Source organism: Toxotes jaculatrix, chromosome 17 (genome assembly GCF_017976425.1).
Source record: "Toxotes jaculatrix isolate fToxJac2 chromosome 17, fToxJac2.pri, whole genome shotgun sequence".
Classification (NCBI taxonomy): Eukaryota; Metazoa; Chordata; class Actinopteri; family Toxotidae; genus Toxotes; species Toxotes jaculatrix.
The window spans coordinates 4,128,333-4,144,076 of NC_054410.1; the positions used below are offsets into that span (position 1 = coordinate 4,128,333).

At 41.3% G+C, this 15,744-nt stretch overlaps 1 protein-coding gene across 7 annotated transcripts in view; it reads right to left on the reverse strand.

The window, feature by feature from the left end:
* The window catches only part of smoc1 (SPARC related modular calcium binding 1), a 48,749-nt gene that overhangs the window by 24,126 nt on the left and 8,879 nt on the right, over positions 1-15,744 (reverse strand). For 5 of the 7 annotated variants that reach the window (XM_041061289.1, XM_041061290.1, XM_041061286.1 and 2 more), the window contains exons 2-7: positions 7,084-7,249; positions 6,632-6,715; positions 4,045-4,157; positions 3,717-3,816; positions 1,487-1,537; positions 826-873 (exon numbers count right to left, since the gene is read on the reverse strand). In XM_041061289.1, the coding sequence (XP_040917223.1) occupies positions 826-873; positions 1,487-1,537; positions 3,717-3,816; positions 4,045-4,157; positions 6,632-6,715; positions 7,084-7,249 (562 nt within the window). The remainder of the gene's footprint in view (positions 1-825; positions 874-1,486; positions 1,538-3,716; positions 3,817-4,044; positions 4,158-6,631; positions 6,716-7,083; positions 7,250-15,744) is intronic. The other 2 variants (XM_041061292.1, XM_041061291.1) reach the window with 1 other exon arrangement.

The window sequence follows — 15,744 nt, forward strand, 5'->3', positions numbered from 1 at the left end:
ACTGTGAGGGGAAAAAGAAAAACAATTAACGTAAGCACTGACAGCAAACCCTTCAACAATCACTCATTCCCCCTGAATCTTTCACAAGAGCTCTCTATTGAATATACAGTAACACCCTGGGGGCTTGGAAATAACTAACTAAAGTACTTTACAAAAGAGAAACCCTGAGAGGCTGCCCACTTTTCTCGGTTAAAGCCACTCTACATGTGTTTTCAGTGAGAGAAAAGTTTGTCAGATGATCTGCAAAGACCAAGTAGAGAAATCTTTGCATCAGTTTCACTTTATTCTTTAACTGATTAAATAACTTTTAAGAAACTAGAGGATAATGATAGAACCACAGTAGAGTCAGTAGAGAGTACAATTTCAGCACACACAGCCTGAGGACTTAACTGGAGAAAAAGCAGTGTGTCCGTCGTTCAGTATACAGTATTGTAACCCTAACCCTGTTCTGAAGGTTAACAAATACCTGAGTATCAGTTATACTGTAGTGTCTGTGTCTGAGATCTTACACCTTATATTTAGGCATAATATTATACATTTGAAGTGCTCAGCATAAATCTAAAATGCCAAAAAAAAACTGCTACTCTTATAAGATCTATTCTTTAACTGCTGTTTTTTTTTTTTTTATCCCCATCTCCTTAATATTAGAAGTGAAACGTCAGTCATGAACCTTTCTGCTCTGCACAAATACAGTGTGGACTTTGCACAGATCAGACAGAACAAAATCAGGAGACATTCTGAACGTGTGCTGTCTTTCTGTCTCTCTCATACAAACAGAAACACTCACACGCATGCACACGCCACATACAGCAGTTCTCAGCTCACCTTTTCTGCCAGAGTTCGGTGGCCCAGGTGGTTTATCGGTTACTGACCCTGTGAAGGGGGAAAAAAAAAAAAGACAACATGTACAAAGCAAAGAAAGCTGCTCAGGAACTTCTAAGAATATGATTACAAAATGTTGTTTATCCATTTTAGAAACAAAAAAGTGACTGAAATTTGTCCCCTAACTGAAAATTATTCATTTACTTTGCAAGAGCTTGAGTCGCTTAATAATCTATCTTATGATTTATAATTAAATTTGATTGATCCCACTGAACACAGGACACACACCAACAGAAAACCATCACTCCCACAGACTACCCAACCCACTGGCGTCTTGTCTTAGAATTAGATGCTGAGGTTTATCAAAGTTTGATGAGTTCATTCTGTTAGTACTTCATAGGCACACAATGAAAACATTTGGCTTGTTGCATCATCTTAGTGCTGACTAATGCAAACCTGAGCAATTTGCTACATCTGAGGAAAATTATTCAAAAAATTAAGTCGTACATTTCCAAATATCATTCTCGTTTGGTGCATGCAGATAGTTGGTGTCATGCATGGATGCATGGAGGAAAAGAGTAACATTAGACAAGTGCAGCCAATTACAATAGAAGGACAAAGGGGAGAAGTTTTGAGTGAAGGCAACCAGAAGGAAATTTACTACCTGACAATCCACTTGTCGCAGCATGAGTTCCCATAAATTCATGGAAGTTTCCTGCAAATGTATGTGAGATGATTGATTTGGGTCATAGTGTACAGGGGCGTCTGAGCATGTCAGTAGAAGTTATTTGTTGTCAGCTGACTGTAAGGAAAGAAGAGTTGGGAACGTTCGACTGTAGCTGCTGTACATCAGGTTTATTGTGCCCAGATTCTGGTTCCAGTGTGTCATACATACCTTTGCAAGAAACAATGAAGATATCGGATCTTATGCAGGACAGAAAGGAGATCGCTAGGGATTGTATTGAGCCACAAGCTATATTTTGGTATTTCAGAAAAGTTATTTAGTCATGTACAACTGAAAAGATTTCCTCCACTGTGCTGCAAGAAATTAGTGTTGTTGATTATCCTGACACAGTCAGGATGATGAAGCTATTATATACGCTGATTCAAACAATCCAATTTCATGTAGTCCTGCGCTGCCAGAGTATAAACTGCTCCACAAATTAGATGGTTTGTGGAAGTAGATATAAAAGTCAAAGGTGCCCTGGGGAGTTTTCCTGGAAGCAAAATTTGGTCAGCTCTCAGACAGCGGAACAGTGTGAAACCTTCTGCATGCATCACGTCGCTGTGTGCGAACGTGTCGAGTGTTCGAGTATTACAAATAAGTCAGGGCTGCTCCCACCGCTAACAGTGGTCAAAACTCTTCAGATGTCTTTAACTGCATGACGTTTCTGTCCAGTTAGAAACAAAGAGTGCATGTTAGTTATGTCAACAAGATTTCAGCAGTTCCAGTTTCATGAGGACGTGTGAATGTCTGGGCTGACAATATGCTCTTAAACTGCAGCCTTGTATGGGATTAAACTTTTTAGTTTTGTTTTTTTTTTCCCACAAGCTGCCTGGCACTTTTTTCTCTCTTGAACCAACACTACCTACACTAGTTTTGCACATAAAAGCCACTCTCTAAATCTAAAACATGGCGCTTGCTCCAAAAATGTATTATATCTCTCACAAATAAAGAATAACTTGAGATCTGGACTTGTACTACATCTCATTATGTTTTTCAAAAATGGAAAAGTTATGTGGTTTCCTGGTTTGAACGGACATGCTGCATTTGTGAACTTTACCAGTTCTCTTTGAGGGACTATAACACAGCAGGTGCTGAGGGCTGCCATAGAGGTGATTAGTGGCACAAGTGGGAAATGCAGAGGGAGCAGAAGATTGAGGCAGAGAGAAAGATAAAGAAACTGAGAGGAAAGGACAGAGAGAGAGAGAGAGCGGGAAGAGCAGGAAGCCTCTGGCCGTCTGCTGAACAGCTTCAGAAGGGCATGCGACCGTTCTCGCCACACTCCCCGCACAAAATCTGCACCATATGCTCTAGTGACTGTGCAATCCAATTCTGGCAAACACCCCTGTGTATTATCTTCTGAGGGAAAATGATGGTGATTATCATAAAGTGTTCCCATCCAAGATGAGTGTGCAGAAAGCCGCGCTCTCTCCCCCTGCCTGCTGAGAGCACTTAGACAAGCGGAGGGGGGTGGGAGGGCTGAGAGGCCCACTGGATGTATGGCCATTAGCTGTCTCATTGACCTTGCACCTGCTATATGCCACATGACATGTAATACACATGTGCCCGTAGTATGGCGAGACAGACCCTCTTTAACTGTAGCCCGTGGACCGTGTTCACTCTTAATCTTTCATCAGCACAGCAACAAGGTTCCTGAAAGTCATTTATTTCAGATGGAGGGTCAGTTCACTGATAATTTACTCAATTAAAGTTCTGCCTCAAATGTACTGCGTAATATACTAATCTAACCCATCCATTCTCAGTCTTGTCTTTGATAGCGAACTGAAGCTATAAACTATTTCCAGTTGTTTTTGAATTCTGAAGTGACTGAAAGTTAATTGGCCCAGACCTCAGTGACATGGCTTGCAAGCACTCTTGGCTCTAAGTTCCTACACATGTAGCCACCATTGAATTTTTTACCCTGCTTGTTATTCTGCTTCTCAGCTCTAATAAAGAATTGTCAGGAAACATCCGACCCTGCTACCACAGCTTTAGTCATACAACCTGTTAAACATTACTCTGCTCTGAAGCAGGGCTGCTCTGGTTGCACAAATATCTTAGTCTTTATAAGTTTTATATCCAACCTTGCATGGGACAAACATTTTTAAGATTCATTGAAAAACTCTGGACATTTCATCCACAGGTTTCCAGGCTGTTTGCTCCCCAGTACCTGAACACACCGGGGTCCGGTTTTGCACAGAGGAGCCACTCACTGGCTTGCCGTCACTGGTGACACACCAGCAGTAACCTGTCAGCGTATGGCACTGGACCTGCAGAGGCAAAAAGGTAAATCACACCCAAAAATGACAATAGGTTTGTAACATACGTGATTTGGTTTGTATATCTGAGTGTGAATACAGCAGAAGGTGAAGAGTTTGGGCGAAGGTTTCTGTCAGTTAAGTTTGATTACGTCAGTGGGGACGGTTCACAAGAGACTGAGGGAGTGAAAGTAGGAGAAAGATGAAGGAAAAGAAATCTGTGGAGTTACAGAGACAGACCTGGGCAAACGTTCCATCTTCGTTGCATTCTGGGATGAACATGGACTCCTGAGGTCTCCTGGCTTGTTCCAAAGCCTGGTTCCTCTCAACACGACACTTGGACTGACCTGCATCTGTAACGTATTGACAGTCTGTTCTCAAACACTGCATACAGACCTCCAGCACTACTGTTGTTTTTTTTACTGAAGACGCATGTTCTTTATCAACACCACCCTGTTCACACCTGGGACCAGTACAGTACAGCCACAGATTTATGACTGTTGGCCACTGAGATCTGTCTGACGTTTAAACGTCTTGCTCAAGGGCACGTTTTGATAGTTGTACAGGGAGGAAAGAGAATTATTTATTCACTTTCTCCACTGTTTTTTTTTCCAATTAAGAGTTATAGGACATTTTTTTCCAACCTGTAGGCTTCCACTGCTGTTTTTCTTTCCTGATAACAATCTGCCTTCAGAGTGATAGTCCGTAATGTTTTTTTATGAATGTGAGAATATGAGTCGGCCATTCACGCCCTGGATTCAAATACCACCATTCGACCTATGATGACCTACACTGAGTTGTTTGGTTCCATTGTAAACAGACAGACTGTTGTATTTCTGACAAAGCAGCTGCTCGAGGAGTGATGCCTGTAGTATTAAACTGCACTTGCTGTTACCACAGTAATCACAGTTGCCGGATTAAGGATTACAGCTTTAACAAGCTTTTGGCAGAGGACTGCCTGCGGTGATGGTTGCTCGTGACTCTGAAAGAGAGTCTCCATCCCTACTGATTTTAAAAACCTTTTACACTGCAGATGCATCAAGCACGGACAAGTCAGAGACCTTTTATGACGCTATTCCAAAATGCTAAAACAACACGCTCCCTGACAAATTACACTGCCATTGACCAGCACCAATGCCAACGCTGGGCTGTGAGCCGCACATTGTTAGTGCTGAGGAGTGCGTCATGTACTCTGCATTGATATTTTGAAATGTCAGTGGAAACTGAGCTCGTGTTCCTGCAGCTCTGATGAGCCAGACCTGCTCTCAGGGGACAGAGATGGACGTGGCTGAAAGGTCATAAAATAAAGTGAGCTCCGCAGCAGCTGGTGACTGGTTCTGAATCCCATCAGCGGCTACTGTTTTTATTGCACTTACAGCTCCTGTGGAGTTGAGCGTCACGTTCGATTGTTTGTGTGTACACATTCACACCAGGAAGCTGACCAGAGAAACCGCAGTCCTCCACTTTTGGCAAACCTTCTCCCCAGTTAAATAAAAGTTTTTTTTAAAAAGCCTGTGGACCTGAGAGGAGACAGACATGGTGTCTCCTTCAGAGTAAAAGACTGACAGAGCCAGAACTGGGAGATGATGTCAGCCAGGAGGACAGACATGGTTACATGAATTTATAAATGTTGACTTTGACTGAGTATATTTAGTCTTACTTTAGAAACAAGGCTCATTAAATATTGTAGTGCCTGTGTCAAGCCAGCGTTCTACTGAAGACCCCAACTTCTTATTTAAATAAGTCTGATTTATGGAAATGTAAAAACAACTTAACGATCAGAGGCTTTTCGCAGTTCCTTCGTCATGTCTTGCCTCATGTCTGTGCTTGTTAGTTGTGACAAGGCAAAGGTTTGTTTATTTCTCTTATTTATTTTGTAAGACAGGGCAGCGAGCTACTGATGCAAAAGCTCACAACACCACCATATGAAAATATGCACTTTCAGTTTGATTGACTGCAACAGACACAGAGCAAAACCTGACTGAAAAACCAAGATCACTTCATCATCTTCATTTTAGAGATTTTGAATAATCGGTTCGGCTGTTTTTTTTTTTGTTTTTTTTTATTCCTGGCAGAATAATGGATAAACAAGGCCTGTCTAATGTAATAGCCATAGCTATGTGTTTGTTGTTGTTTGTGGTTATTTGTTCTACCTGCAAGCAATTTATATGCCTTGTAGTCAAATTTATCTGTTGTGTTTAATTTGAATCTCACGCACACCTCAGCAAGTCCTCGCCAGGCTTTGCCATTGTAAACAAGGACTGGTTCATGAACTGCACGCTTAAATAAAGCTGCCGTTTCATTACAACAAAACAGGCCTGCCGCATCTGCAAAGACTGTGCGAGCTTTGCCTGGCTTTTCTTTCCTTGGCACACCACTGATATTATGAAACAAAACCAAGTATTACCATACAGAGGGAACAAACTTCGCTCCAAAAATGGATTTGGTTGGGACTGCTGTTTTCTTTATGCACATGGGGGCTGAAAAAAAAAAAAAGGTGGGTGGGGAGGGGGATGCCAAGTTCCAACCTTGACTCCAGACCTATCAATCTCTCCTGTTGTTGAGTGGCTGGCATCCAGAGACTGAGGAAGTGTGTGATCCTGGTCTGTAAAAACTTACACGCCTACAGAGAGGCGGAAAATGAAAGACATCTTCTCATTCAGTTCCACTTTTCTCAAACTTTCTGGCGCTGTCTGTGGCTCCAAACTGCAAAATCTTAAACAGACTTATTGCTTTTTAAGCTTGTAGTCCATAGTCTCCACGAGAAAATTAGGTTATGATTAGGTACAAAATTATTTTAGCATGTCTGAGGTTTCCCGGTCCTTACCTTTGAGTTCCAGGTCTCTCCCCTCAGATGTGGACGTTGGTGCCGGAGCCACTGGCAACTGATCGATTTTCACATAGTTTTTACCTGAAAGACACAAAAGCCGTATCAGGCTCCGTGTAGTCTGATGGTGTGTGTATACTTTACAGTGCCATTGATGTTTTTGTTTGACCACAGGATGTTTAGAAAACCGTTGACCCGGTGCGTTCACAGAAACTCCAGTGTCTTCTATGACTTTCAGTGCCAGCTGCTGACAAGACTGTATGAAATAAGACAATGTGCAAACACGCACTTCATAAAAGCGCTAATGTGAATTTCACAGTTTCTTAAGTTAAAAAGTGGCAGATGAATCCTCGATATAAGTTTCCTTGAATGCACCCTCACAGATCACTCATTGTGTATCTGCAGGTAGATTTTCTTAAATATGAAGCATAGATTTGAAGTTCATTACTTACCTCGACATCGGCCGCGGTGTGCCTGTGACAGCGTCTTATCTTTGCAGCGCGCCCTCTGCAGTTCACAGCCGGTCTCATAGCTCCGCCCGTCCGAGCCGCACACCGGCTTCCCCTGCGTCCGTGAGCAGATGACCCCACAGTGACTGTCTCTGTCTCCGATCAGCCACTGCAATGAGAAATAAAATGACATTTTAGCATAACAATGGCTCTGACTCTCTCAGCACCTCCAAATCTGAGGGCATGGTTCTGTGTCAGAAAACAGTGGCTTGTTCCTTTCAGCTTGGGACGGAGTTTCTGACCCACGTAAAGGAGTTCATTGTGTTCACAAGGAAGGGTAGAATGGAGAAGCAGATTGAGAGGCAGACCATTGTACCAGTCCAGCTACGTTCCTGCCCTCATCTATGGTCATGAGCTTTGGGTAGAGGCCAAATAATGAGATTACGGATACAAGTGGCTGAAATGAGTTTCGTCTGCAAGGTGGCTGGACTCAGCCTTTGAGATAGGATAAGGAGCTCCAACATCTGGAGTGAGCTCAGAGTAGAGCCACTGCTCCTTTGAAAGCAGCCAGTTGAGGTGGTTCAGGCATCTGATTAGGACGCCAGATCTGGGCGCCTTCCATCGGGGTATACCCCGGGGGCTGGAGAGACTACATTTCTCATCTGGCCTGAGAACACCTCAGGATTCCCCAGAGGAAGCTGGAAAACATTGCTTGAAGAGAGGAGGCATCTGGACTACCTTGTTTAACCTGCTAGCACTACGACCTGACTCAGTATTAACAGCAGAAAATGGATGAATGGATGGATGGCATAACAATGGTGCAATACATGAGAAATTTAACTTACTTCAGGTTTCACATAACATGACAGATACATCTTAAGATGACTGAATTTAAAGTTGTTTTTCTCATTCCTCAAATTTGGTTTGTTCTTTCTTTTTGGCTTCTTTTTTTCTTTCTAGTTTCCCCGCGTTTAAACAAAGGCTGCATTCAGCTGGATCTGAGATTATGCCAAACTAATGTACAAATTGGACTCATGGGTCATTTGCCCATTTTACTCAAAACATTTCTGCATTCCTCAAACACTTGTCGGCTGCTGCCTTCCTTTGTTTAGGCTTCGGTAACAAGGGTGTGAGCTGCACTGAACTGAAGCTCAGCCGAGAAGCTAATTTGTCTAATTGGTCTTTGGCTGAAGACAGGTTGAGCCTTGATTAAGTTTCAAAGGAGCCAAAACACACCAAGAGCAATGGGATTCCTTCTCCCCCTCTCCCCAGATCTTTACCCATGATCTATTAGTGAGTCGATTCTACTCTACAGTTGGACAACGGCCTTCTTTCTGACAGCAGTAATGGTTCTTGGCTTCACAGCTGCCTCAAATATATTTAAGGTCTAAAGGATTTCAGGGGAGCACAGAGTCTGCCAAGGAGATGGAGTTGTGGGTTAGTGAGGAGAGAGAGAGTAGGTGTGCACTGAGCAGCACCAGAATCCTCTGTTGTGAAAAGTGGCCCAGCAGCGTACCTGAGCCAGCTCTTCTTGTGAAGGTTTCAACTATTTATTTGCCTTATCTTTTGAGTGATGATTAATCTTTTGTGGCTGGTAAAACACCTGTTTCATAAGAGACAAAAAAGGAAAATCAGGCAATTCTCAAGTAGGAAAATAGCACATGTGAAAACTTTCTCAAATGCATTTTTCACCCAAGGTCTCTCGAGCAATTACCAGACTGCTGGTTGGAGCTCTGAGTCCAACACAGGAGATCTCATTAAGGGCAGGTACGGAGGGAAGAAGGTGGTGGAAAATAAGACATAGCCAGAAACGAAGGGCACAGTTTCCATCCCTCATTTGCCAACTCCTATCAGACGATCTGAGGCCATTTTCAAAATTATCCGCAGTAGAAATGCATGTGTGCATTGAGCTTGCATGTACACAAGCACAATTTCTCTCTGTCATTCTCCCTCCACTCCCTCCTCATCCTAAATACCCTACCAGAAAAAAAAAAAGCTATTTTGAAAAACATCAAAAATGTTGCTTGGAGACAGATTTTCTCGAACATATAAAGAGCAATCAGACAGACCTGAACTAAGTGTAGATGGTAACAAAGCCAAGCCAGTGATGTCATGAATGAGCTGGTGCACAACTGGATCTCATATACAAACAATTCACCAGGAGTTTTCATTTAACATGCACTAAAACAGTTCTAACTGAATGGCACTCCATTTTTTTTTCCTGTGCTAACCCATTACTGTACATCTATCTGTGCCTGTGCATTGGCACTACTGTGATTGTAAAGGTGCCGGGCTGCTAGAGAAAACTTCACAATCATCTTATCTGAATTCTTTGCCTTTCCACCCATTCTGCCCTTTAAAAACTGCCAATAAAACTTTACTTTAAATATCTTACACTGATCACCTGTAATCTGCTCCTTACTGAGTTCAGCTTCATGTGAAAACTATCTGGAAATCCTACTTTCACATTTGACGTTGACTGGCATGGTGCATGTTAATGAACAAATTCAAAGTATGGCCTTATGATGGCGTTAGAGGAAAAGTCAGGGATCCCAAAATGTGACGGTCTGCACATGACTCCACGGCCATTCCATCCATCTATCCATCCATCCATCCATCCATCCAGTATGTTTAGATATTTCAGTTTGGACCAAAGAGACTGACCAAGCAACATAGCCGTTCCTTGAGTCACACTGTCAGTGTGGTTAAAAAATGATGAAGACTCACTCAGCCACAGTGGCAGCGTACTGTTACTACTTGAATTTTATTTTCTTTGTCATATTCTGGCTAATAGCTCTCCCTCAGACGACCTGGAAACAACACAGAAGTTTAAACTTGTTAAAGCACGAATTACAAATCCAAAATGTGGTGAAGAAAACGAGACGCAGGTCAGAAAATAATCTATTTACAGCCGTCTGTGGTTTTTTTTTACTTCACATATACCAAACAGTTTCTGCCAGCGATGACAGTTATGACAGTCATGAACATTAATTTCTAAATCCCAGCAACTTAATCAGAAACTGAATCCAAAATTCAAAAAGTGAAAAATCTGCCAACTGCTGAGCTAATATTACACGTGTCCAATGCAAATTAACTGGTTTCAAGACTTTCTTTGGATCATTTTCTTCATATTAGTTAAAAAAAAAAAGGCCTCTTTCTGGCTTGTTTTAATACTTTTACTGAAATAGATGAAGCCTCATTTGGAAAAAATGTGGAGTCATTTCGCCCCATAGGGAGGATCTCTTAACTGTTTGAAAACTAAGATTTTTACAACTAAATAAAACATTAGATAGACTGTTGGGGAAGTGTTTTGCAGTGGAGACATTATCATGGTCGTTACCATGCCTGTCACAGCTGTCAGCACAGGCAGATGCTCCATTATCTGTAAAAAGCAAAGATAGAGATTAGAGTCTTCCGGAAATAGAAAAAGATAGTGGGCCTTCAGTGTCTGCCAGATAAAATCAGGTGGTGAGGTAACAGGGTGGTCCAGAGTTTAAGAAATTGTCCTGAATCTTCAGGGTCACAGGTTTATTCCCCATATAAAACAATGTCTCTGGTAAAATATCCAAGTTCTGAACACAGACACTTTTGGCTGCTTTAGTTCCTCCGGTGAAATGTTGATACTTCTCTTAAATTGATATCGAAAAGAAAAACCCTCGTACAACAAGGTGAAAGGAAATTTAAACAAAAGGGGAATAATACTTCACAGGATACAATGGGACCCAAATCCAACTCGCTTTGTTTTAACAATATGTCCAGAACAAGCCAGACAGTTTAATGTGATTTCAGCCTTGGCAGCGAAGCACAGTAGAGAGGCTCTTGTCAGACAACTCAGAGTAAAACTAAATCATGATGGGCCTCTTTATGAGAAAGTGCAGACAGGGAGGAAAACATAGCACATCATTTCAATTTTAACTTGCATGTCTTGGCTTCAGTGAAGGACAGGAATAATTCAGTAGTTGGAAAAAAAAAAGCATGTATCTGCAGTGCATCCTTTTTGCTTCTCAGAATAAAGAAGCATCTGGCTATGATGTTATTTATTTTATAATACAGGCAGCGCCACCAGTCAAACGTTAAGCTTAAGAACAGGAAAAGAACAAATGAAGTTACATGTTTCTTCCAGCAGAAGTGGTTAAAAAAAACTGAGCCAAAGTACTGTGGATGGAAAGCAGTTTGTCTACGTGATGAACTGTTAAATTGGTAAATCAGTATCCAAAGCAAGCTATTCTATAAAAAGTGATTTAGGTCTATTCAGCCACTCCTCCAGGTTAAGAGCCACAGAGTCTGGCCTCTGCCCACAGACTGACCCGTGGTCCCATCCCTGACTCACAACCTTAATGGATGCAGCCACTCTACCTCCTCTGTCATAATAAAGCATTAAATCACAGATTTTGAGACGGCATTGTCCGGTAAATGGAAATAAACATTCCTACCAACTCTTCCACATGTAGTCATTTCTTAGTCATACCGTCCCACCCACAGACTCATCTCTCATAAAGGTGAAACCAGAGACTCTGGCACATAAGAGTTTCTTTTACTTCAACGGAAGATTAGAATTTTAATAAAGGACTCTTAAAGGGCAGGAAGATGTGACTCAGTGACTGGAACATGTTGATGGTGACCATCCCGTAGTGTCATTACCACTAAGATGCATATGTAAAAGCAAGTAAATCTATCAAGGGTGGCAAGTTAGTATTCAGTACATTACCTGTAACTCTACACTACAAACACTACAAGTAACCTGAGGAAAAGTTACTTCACCAAGAGCGATGTGGTGTCAGAAGGAATAGTTTTGATAAATACACTTATTTGCGTATGGAGAGTTAGATGAGAAGATCGATACTCCTCTCTTGCCTGTACAATAAACATGAAGCTACAGCCAGTAGATGGTTAGCTTAGCTTAGTATGTAGACTGGAAATGGGGTGAAACAGCTGGCCTGGCTCTTTCCAAAGTTAACAAAATCCACCGGCACCTCTAAATCTCGCAGATTATCACGTTATATCCCAGATGTTTAATTCATAAAGAAAAGGAGAACTTGTGGTGGACTGTTTCTTGGGCAAAAAATGCACAACTTGTTTTACTTTTTGTTTTTTTGATGGTTTAAACAAATAAGGATATAAAGTGTTAATTAGTGAGCTTTAGAGGTGTGATGTACTCTGCATAATTTCACAGAAACATCAGAGCATCATTTTCAAAACCCAAGCTGCTTGAATAATTGTCAAAGAATGGTTTCAGTATATGACAATGACAAAAGCTAAAAAAAAGAGTGTGATTTAACGTGAAGAAAGAAAATGCTATTTTTTTTTAAGTCTTGTCCCCTGCAGAGAATGTCAAATACACTCCCTCTAATCTAATCGGCTGACTCAGATTCACTGCGTCGCAGCCAGCTCTCACGTCTGATCGAGTGTCACAACAGTTCCTACAGGACCATTGCTTTACATTAATCCCTCACTATAATAAATGTGCACAAGGTTCACATTTAGATTCTGCCAAAGTTCACTCATAGCTGACTGACACTGAGTCTGGATCACATGGTATCTGAAAATACTCTCGTAACCAACAGGGACAACCAGATGAGAGAGGTTTGCACCAAAGTAATTTGTAGGCAATCGGCAAACATTTGACAACATTCCTACACTTTTCTGTGGCTTCCATCTCACCAGATACTATCTGAATTGTCCTTATGTGGTAAACCCCACCCATCTGGCAACTTAAGAAGTTTAAAACAAACGCTAAGAGTTATTATCAGAGACTGTCCCAGGTCTGTTTGACAGCCATCAGCTGCTACAGTATTAGCCAGGATGACGGGACCTGGCATTATCTCCTGAGGGAAAACAGGCACCCCTCCTGTTAGGACAATACTGGCTGGTGCTGAGACCCACCCAACATCCCATAATGAAAATCAAACAAACACATCCAAATTAAACAGACTGACATGTAACAGGAGCTATTACTGGGTCTGCTGTGGAACACGCGCTGCTCAAAATAACATTAATTACCTAAACCTGTGGGGAGAAACTTGCTCATGCTCCCTTGTTGAAGATCATGATTCAGACTTTTACATCATAGTGCAACAGGCAGCACATCAAAGTTTTACAGAGGTGCCAAAGCACCAAATAACATAATGGGGTATTGAATGCACCCCTGAGGGAATAATCTCACCTTAACAACCACTCATAGGCCCTTTCTTTAATTTTCAAAGAGGAGAACAAAAAGAAATTCAGATTTTTTTTCATCTTTAATTGACAGAGAGGCAGCTCAGATATACAGTAAATCCCCTAACATTGTGAGGACATGCTATCCTCCTCTGCCTGATGGCCCACCAAAAGAGACGAAATCAAAGATGAGCCCAAGGTAAAACACCAGGGGAGTTACACGATGGTTTGGTACGGATATCTTGACCGGGAAACAATGAGTGCAGAGATTCTCACATTTAACAAGCCAAATTCCCCCAACACACACAAAAACACACAATCGCACACACACACTTCTCAGCCAGAAGCACACTGAGCCCTGAGCTCTCTCTCCACCACTCATAAAATAAGTGAAACGCAACCCCCATTGTGCAACCATTACAGCATTAACAAAATGGTCTTTTTTTACCGTCACTGGCAGGGAATCTGTTCCAGCCCAAGCCACAGCAGTGCAGCAAGAAGAAAGAATATGATTAGAGAATAATAATTTTTCTAAAAGCATGTTTAACAGACTGACGGGGGGAGAAAAGCAGGCTATGTGAAACAGGACAAAGGTAGTAAATAAACAAATCTGTGGATTACATCTACAACAGTACCGGTAAATGCAGTTAAGTTAACCTTTCCAACTGGCTTTATGTGTGTAAGGTAGTGACCATTTCACTGGACAGATTCTGAGTGTAAAAACAAACATATAATACAATATAAACAGTTGATCCCATTTTCACCTTTATTACGCTGATCAGCTCTCGTTGTAGTTGGGAACAGGCTTGCTGAAGTTCTGTTTAACAGCATATTAGCTGATTTAAACACCAGATACAGATGCAGTAACAAAAATAACAAGACTGTGGACAAATACAAGGCTTATAAAACTACGGTCTATTTCTGGGGTGAAATCAACACTAGCAGCAAATTTATTTAGACAGTTTTCTCCAATCAACCATGTCTCCAGTGCTGTAAGAGAACTCCACCGATTTAGCTTCCAACACTGCTGGACTCAGTTTAAAGTAATTGGCAGTTTAAAATGTAAGGATCAAAATTGATACAGCAGAAGCAGGAGAGATCAAATTTTTTATTCCGTTCGTCCTTGCCAAATCATGGTGCCTACATTACCCACAATGCAACTCAACTGCCAACAGTTTGGCCGGAGATGTGGGTGATACTAGATTCCCCTGAAGCCACAAAAGGCAGTAGTACTCCTGAAGACTCTGATGTGTAAAGCTGGAGTTCCCCTTTAACGGACCATACCAATGGTGATTCATGTTTTAGCCCATTAAACACAAACCACATACACTCTGAGTTAACAATTGTGCAAACTATGCTGTTGTGTTTCACAAAACTGAATCTACTTTTGTATCGTACAGCTTCATATTTTTCCACGTGTTATGAAAATCTATTAGCAGACTTTTGAATCTTGCTTCAGTGGTATAATTCATCACAGTGAACACCAAGTCAACATTATTAGTTGTCATTTAACACTGATGTAATGAGCTAATGTAGTGCAGACTTCTTAAATCAATCCATTTGAGCTAACGGATATTCACATTTATGGAAACCAGTGGATGTTGAGAACAAAAGTACATTAAAGTTTCTGAAACACAACAGCATAGTTTCCAAGTTCACTATGAGTCATTGCACAGCAAGTTTCAAGAGTTTACCTAGCAATTTTCATACATAGAGAAATGGATGGAAACAAGTGGGTGCGTGGTATATAGCAGGAAAAAATGCACCACAGCATCTTAAACTCTATAACCCGCTTTTGAAAATAGCAAAGGAGCTAAAACTTGCAAACCCACTGCCGTGGTTCTTTTTATTTAGCATTTGATGATGTTAGTAAATGTAGCTGTGGTAGCAGTGGCAGCTTGACATAGGCTACCAATGAGTCGTAATGTGTTTTCGGTGTTTCTTTGTGTAAAAAGTCATCTGCGCCTTTGAAACACTGTTTATGAGCTGCACAGGGAGATACAGTTTCAAACCTGTAGTCAGGCCTTCCAGTAATCTAGATGTTGTACTTGAGGCTGATGTTGCCTTTGGAAATCATTGGCTGTATAGCTGTCACTGTTAAAACTCAAAATTATAGTATACTGGTCCACAGGCATTACAGTTAATTTAATACTTCTGGTTAGTTTTAAAATCTTACTGCCAGACCTCTGACTTTTCATCTCCAAATAACTGTAACTGAAGCATCTTAATTACTTAATAACACAAAAATATTTGTGGTGCATACACTTTCAAAGAAATCAACGGCATGATTAGACGTCACTATTTTCCAGATTGGATTTAACCGATGCTTCACAGCAAAATTTCCCTTGTTTATTAGAAATAATTTTTTGGAGAGCCGTCGGTCCTGTCATACAGGTGATTTGGCTGCTGTGTGGGTGTTAAAAACTGTCAGAGAGTCTAATGTAAATCTGGAGGCAGCACAATACAAATACGGACCGTAGTATGTTCGTTATTATAAAGCAAAATTGT